The sequence below is a fragment of the Orycteropus afer genome, unplaced genomic scaffold (assembly GCF_000298275.1).
Source record: "Orycteropus afer afer isolate SDZICR_OR568_19922 unplaced genomic scaffold, OryAfe1.0 scaffold01219, whole genome shotgun sequence".
Classification (NCBI taxonomy): domain Eukaryota; kingdom Metazoa; phylum Chordata; class Mammalia; order Tubulidentata; family Orycteropodidae; genus Orycteropus; species Orycteropus afer.
Genome location: NW_006922806.1, coordinates 84,572 through 91,189, shown reverse-complemented (window position 1 = coordinate 91,189; position 6,618 = coordinate 84,572). Strand labels below are relative to the sequence as shown.

The 6,618-nt window shown below is 39.9% G+C and overlaps 1 protein-coding gene across 1 annotated transcript in view; it reads right to left on the bottom strand.

The window, feature by feature from the left end:
* Window positions 1-6,618, bottom strand: part of HEPH (hephaestin) — a 163,184-nt gene that overhangs the window by 96,824 nt on the left and 59,742 nt on the right. The window contains exons 7-9 of the mRNA XM_007958932.1: window positions 3,232-3,445; window positions 1,491-1,630; window positions 624-755 (exon numbers count right to left, since the gene is read on the bottom strand). Of these exons, the coding sequence (XP_007957123.1) occupies window positions 624-755; window positions 1,491-1,630; window positions 3,232-3,445 (486 nt within the window). The remainder of the gene's footprint in view (window positions 1-623; window positions 756-1,490; window positions 1,631-3,231; window positions 3,446-6,618) is intronic.

Below are 6,618 nucleotides of genomic sequence, written 5' to 3'. Positions count from 1 at the left end.
GTCAACATTTAATTGTCTTGTGCATGGGGTTGCCATGAGTTTGATTCATCTTGAGGACAACTAAAAATGTGAAAAATAGGATAAGAACTAATCTATAGCTGGAATTGGGGATCAGTCTGTGGTCTTGATATGGCCACTCTCTAGGCAAGACTAGAAGCTCAGAATGAAGGCAGGTTAATGTCAGATTCTATAGAGGGTTAGAAGCTCAAATTGTGTTCAGTGTTAATGGCAGTAAAAGGCTGTGTGCCCAGGTCTTTGATGAAGCAAAAAACCTAAGGTAGGTACCCTGTTCTGGAATTCATTGTATTTCATAGAGACAAATACAGGCTGTGTCTTAGTCCTGACCAATATTCCTGTTTCAAGATTCTAAGTGCATTTAGTTTTTTTTTATAAGAAGAAAGTCACAGGCTATACCTTCTAAAATTGTTCCTGTCATCCACTAGGCATCTAGTAAGTACACATTCAATGAAAGAATGAATGGATGAATGAATGGAAGAGAATGTGGACAAGAGTATGATCAGGAACAATTTTAGAAATGGTAGATGCAGTGGTGAATAATAGCTTTTCCTGCCCTTAAAGAATTTGGACAATCCTTTGTTTCTTCACCAAGTGTCCCCACTCACCAGGTTCAGCAGCCAGTGGCTGGCTGTTACTAGATTCTAGAACTCCATGGGCATGCACAGAGTAAGGGCGGCTGGCATTATTCTTGAACACCACAGTCAGGATGTCACCAACCTCTCCTCTGACCAGTGGACCTAATATATGCAAAATAAGAAAAAGTTCCATTAGTGGAGGAGTAGAACAGGAAGCATTAAAGAAAGGGATGCACATAGCTACCTAGAATTAGGGCTTTGCCTACCCAAAGAATAAAGGTACATCAACAACAGGATTGTGCCTCTAATTCTCCCCACCTCTCCCACCCCAATCCTCTCTCCATAATAGCCTGACACTCTAGGAAATAAGAGCTCTGTGGAATCATGGAATTAAAGTTTGGCATAGAACACAAAGTGCCAGCGACCTTTTCAGGGGCCAGTGGGTCACTTCTTGGCCAGGACAAGAATGAGGAAACCCACTGACTCCTACAAAAGTGAAGAAACTGTAGCAACAATTAAGCTAGAGTACAGTAGTAATATTGATTCCCTGTATCATTTTATTTCCTAATATTTGATATTCTTAAATCACATACACCTCTAGCATCTGTTTCAATCTATCATTCTCAAAGATCTGTAAGTATAGAGGTCTGGGAAAAACTAGTTCAAGTTACAGCAAAATTCATGAATTCCTCCATTTGAGTTATCTAGTTTGATTAACTTGTACTCCATGGCACATGAGTCAGTGGTTATTTTTATGGCTGTTTTATAAAATATGAGAAAACTTCAACATATCATAAGGAAAAACTGAGAGTCAGGAATAGGAAGGACGTCCTGTTATGACATATTAGGAGAAGCTCAGGACTCTAGACACTAAGAAAGAAATAGAATTTTTCTTACCCAAAATTCCCAAGTGCTCTTCTGGTTCAGTCCTTGGCCTAGGGATCCTGAAGGTACCATCAGTGTATTCCCTGAATACAGCTTTCTTGTATCTGGAACCTAGCAGCCCATCTGTGTTGCTCAGGAAGATGTGACCATAACTAGAGGAATCCACAGAGTTGTATTAACATTTGGTCCTCAACTCCTCATTTTCAGATATGCGGAAGCTAAGTCTGAACCAACCTCATATTATAGATAGAAACAGGAGGGGACTAGCTAACGGGGGATTGGTCATCACATTGGCTATATAACCACAATTAAATATGGGAGGATCAAAATCTATTGATGTTTCCTTGTTTGTCTACTCTCCTTATGGGAATTTGAAATACACTTTAAATAGTAAGAGCATTGGGCTAACAGTCAGGAGCCCTGGGCTCTATTCCCACTCTTAAGGGTATCTTAGAATTAGTTTGAGAAAAAGTGGTGTGGAGAGAGGTAGAGAGGAAATTAAACCTTACAGATTCTCTCTTATACAATGCTTTTCAGTTTACAAAGAGATTTAATATTCATTCTAACGCTTCACATTCCCAACAGGTCTATGAGGTAGGTAGATCCTTGAGGTGGAATCAGCAGCCCAGAGGTGACAGAACCTAACTACAATGACACTGCCAGCCAGCAAGGGAGACAAGACTTAGATTCAAGCCTGCTGTTTCTTCTTCCCTTCTTCTACAGTCAGATTCTTTCAAGTACACCACATCATTTGACAGATGAGTAAACAAGGACCAGAGAAAGGAAGTGATTTTTCTAAGTTCCCAGAGAAAGTTAGCAGGAATAACCAACAAATGGGGCAAACCTTAGAAAAGGCTAGTGAGGGCAATGAAAACAAATTCTGTAGTGGAGAATGCTAAACTGTACCTCAATTTCCATTCTACCCCTTTTTCCTTGTTCAGTAGTACAATCCCCTAGATTTTAACTGGGCATATGGCTGTTTAACAAGAAATTACATTTCCCCACCTACGTTGCAGCTAGTATGGACATATGAGTAAGTTCAGCACAATAGGACATGAGAGAAAGTGATGAATACAACTTTCAGGTAATCTCCTCACAATGTTGATTGCCCTGGATTTCTTCCCCTTTCTTCACAGTTGGGAATGGCTACAACTGGAATACACAAGTTGGTCTCAGAGAATAAAAAAACAAGTCTTAAGCTTGGCATAGTTCACCTGCTGGACCTGGACTGTTTATGTCTGTACTGCTATTTGAACAAGAGATAAAATTCTATCTTATCTAAGCCACTTTATATTGGAGGTTGTTTTTTTTTTTTTTTTTTCCCTGCTACACAGATTAATCTGTAACTTAATGAATGCAATGCCATTTTGTCATTGGACAGCTGAACTTGGGCTATTCAGTCTTTTAAGTACATCCACTACAAATTTTATGTTCTGGAATAGGTTCTTCTGGTTAACCAGAGGAAGTAAAGCAAGACCAAAGAGGATGAGAGTGTGGTCAAGGTCTTTTACTTCAGTCGTATAGTATCATAGAAAGCTAGAAGCAGCACTTAGTTGAAATTTTGAGCACCTGCCTTCTATTCTTGCTCTCATATCAGTTGGTATCTTTGTTATTATTATTATTACTATTTAAATATGTTGGTATCTTAAGTGATCTTAGATGTGTCCCTCCTAATCTCAGAGTTTCAGTATCCTCATCTCTAAAATGGCTTAGAGTTTCTGGAAGTGTGATCTCTCCTTTTCTGAAACCTTACCTCTCCTTCTCAGACTGATTGTGCCATTCCAGTTCCCAGCTTCTGTCAGGGCAATAGTCCCATTCTACTTCCTCTGCCATGATGTAATATATTCTTGCAGCCTGGTAACGCTGGTGAGGGATAGCTTCATGGCCAGGACACTGGGACACATTGTAGATCGCACTCATTCCTGCTTCCCGATGGTTGCCTGCCTGGCAATAAATCTCAAATGTCCCTTAGGAAGGAACAGAGAACAAACCATGACTCAGGATACCCCTGGGAAGTACGTGGGGGATTTCCCGTCTCTCCTTACATATACTACTGGGAGTGGGTATTCTCAGATAAGGTTCTTCTATGCCTTAGATAAAATATTATTACAAGTTTATTGACAGCAATAAGCACAAATATTGAGTCTCAGTTCCACAGGTACATTGTCAGTGTTTGAAACTTAACTCTGCCACTAGATGTCCAACTCCTGGTTTGCCCAAAGATTTCCCTGTTTTAGCACTGGAAGTCCCATATTCCTGGAAATCCCTGAATCCTGGGCAAACTGGAATGGTTATCTACCCTGTCTGCCACTTATTATCTATATAACCTTGAGAAAAATTTTAAAGCTCTGTATGTTTTAATTCCCTCGTCAGTAAAATGGGGATCATTTAACTTACTTTGTTGGACAGTTCTAAGATCAAACATAATAATGTGTGCACAGTGCTTTGCATAGTATATGTTGTTGTTGTTAAGTGCCGTCGAGTCAGACCTGACTCATAGCGACCCCTCTTTGGGTTTCCAGGGCAGTATTACTACGGAAGTAGATTGCCCCATCTTCTTTCCGAGGAGTGGCTGGTGGATAGTAATATAATAAGTGCTTAATAAATAAAGTTATAAATAAAGTTGTTAGAATCATTATTCCAAGGAATCTATTAATGAGTTCAGTCCTCTTCCTACTAAGAATCTAAGCAATAAAGGTGGGAGCTTAAATAATTAGATATAAAAATGAACCTCTTAGTCAAAAACATGCTTATACAAGAGAGCTTTGGAATGAGCATCTTTAGAAAGAAAATAAACTTCCTAAAGTTTACAATGGAATGTTGAAATGTCAGTATTAAATGGTTGAGTTGTGAAGCTGCCTGGAGCTAATCTCAAGCTCTGGGTTTCAAGTGGAAGGACACTCAGTCTCAGGAAATGCTGGTCAGAATGAGCCAACATTCTTACAGCATTATTTTGATCATTCTTTTCCCTTGCTGCTATTCCATCACTACAAAACCTCAAAGCCCTCTGTGAGTTGGCCCCAAACTACGAACCCAATCTCATTTCCCATTCATTGTCCCAAACTCAACCAGTGCTCCAACTAAATCTGTCCTTGACTGCCTGCTCATATTTCTTGTTCCTAATTTGAAATCTTCATTCACATTGTTACCTTCATTCTGTAATTACCTGCCCAAACCACCGCACCCCCTTACAAATAAATATGAAAGCCTACACATTCCCTAAGGCTCAATTCATGTTTCATCTCTTCTAGGAAATCCTCCCTGAGTATTCTAGCACACAATGACCTCTTCATCCTTGGCCTCTCCATTTATTTTCAATTAGCTTTTTTTGTGTGTGATTTGGATGAAAGTTTACAGAGGGATTTGGCTTTCCATTCAACAGTTCATCCACATTTTGTTTTGTGACATTGATTACAATCCCAACAATGTAACAGCATTCTTCCCACTTCCTCTCTGTGGCCAGAGCTGAACTAATTTCAGTGGCTTAACTTTCAACCAAACAATAGACAGGCCTATGAGGTGAACAGTAACACTTGGAAGGTATGCACTTCTTAGAACAATCGTCTGATCTCCTGTCGTCACTCCTCGACTTGTATGCCGTCTTCTGCTGGAAAAAAAACACAAGAAATCAAAAGGGCAGCATTTGCTCAAGGGTAAAGCTCAGAAGGAAGGAATGGATAGAAAATAAATCCTTTACATGTAAACCACATGACTAAAGACTAAGTAGTCTTCTCTCTTTTAAATGGGCCCCCTTTCACTACTTTATAGGCTACTTGAAAGCAGAGACCACTCTTATTTCCTTATCAACACCCCAATTCTTTTATTTCCATTACCCCCCACATCTAATCCAGTAAATCCTATCAGCTGTCAGTTTATTTCACCTGGAAAACTGCAATACCCTCCCAACTGTTTTATCTTGCTCTCTCCAAACATTCCCCATGCAGCAGGGTGGGTACTCTTTAATAAATATATCTAGAGTGCATTCCTCACTCGCTTTGAACACTCCATTAACACTTGAATAAAATTCAAGTTCTCTACTATGTTCAACAAAGCCCTGCATAATATGATCCTTGTCAACCTCTAATTCACTATGCTTTGATATTGGCCTTTTTCCTGATCCTTGGACAAGTACACTTGTTCCCACCTTAGGGCATCAACACTTGCTCATCCCTTTGCCTGGAATGATTCCATCAAACATCTTCATATATCTCCCTCCTCTTCATTATGTATGCCTCTGCTCAAATTGACATAGAGATCTTCCTTGAAACCCTCTTCAAAGTAATATTCTCAACACTTTATAACATCACTGCATTTTAATTCCTTCATTCTTGTATCTTTATCCAAAATTTTGTTGCTCTTTTATTTATGTAGGAGCTCTAGTGGTGTAGTGCCTAAGGCATCTGACTGCTAACCAGAAGGCTGGCAGTTCAAACCCACCAGCCACTCCATGGAAGGAAGATTGGGCAAACTACTTCTGCAGTGATATCACCTCAGAAACCCAACGAGGGGTCGCTATGAGTTGGATCCGACCCGAGGGCAGTGAGGTTTTTTTTTTTTTTTAATGTGTTTTTATGTGCTTCTTGCGAATTTCACCTGACAGTATGAATAATATCTGTCTTGTTCACTTCTCAAACCCAGGCCTAGAACATAGAATGCCAAGTTTCTCTTCTTAGCTTTAGATTTCTATCTGAAATTACTTACTATGAAATTCCCATCTGGATTTCACCAAGAACTTAAAATGCTACATATGCCCAAATTAACGTTTTCATCTGCAACCTGACCACACTGTCCATGCTTCTGTATCCATTCATTTGTTTAGTGATGCCACCATCCACCTATTGCCTAATCTGGAAATCTCAGTCATCTTTTTTTCTTGCTCAGACTCACATTAAATCCCTATCATTTTCCCCTAAAACATCCCTTTATTCTTCCCTTTCTCTCCAGTCCCACAGCCTGTATCCATTGACAGATCCTCCTAGTCTCGTTCAAGAGTTTTCCCTTGTGTCTCTCTGGCTCTGGTTCATCATGTTGTTGTTGTTATGTGCCATCGAGTCGGACCCGACTCATAGCGACCCCTCCTTGGATTTCCGAGGCAGTATCACTATGGAAGTAGATTGCCCCATCTTCCTTCTGAGGAGTG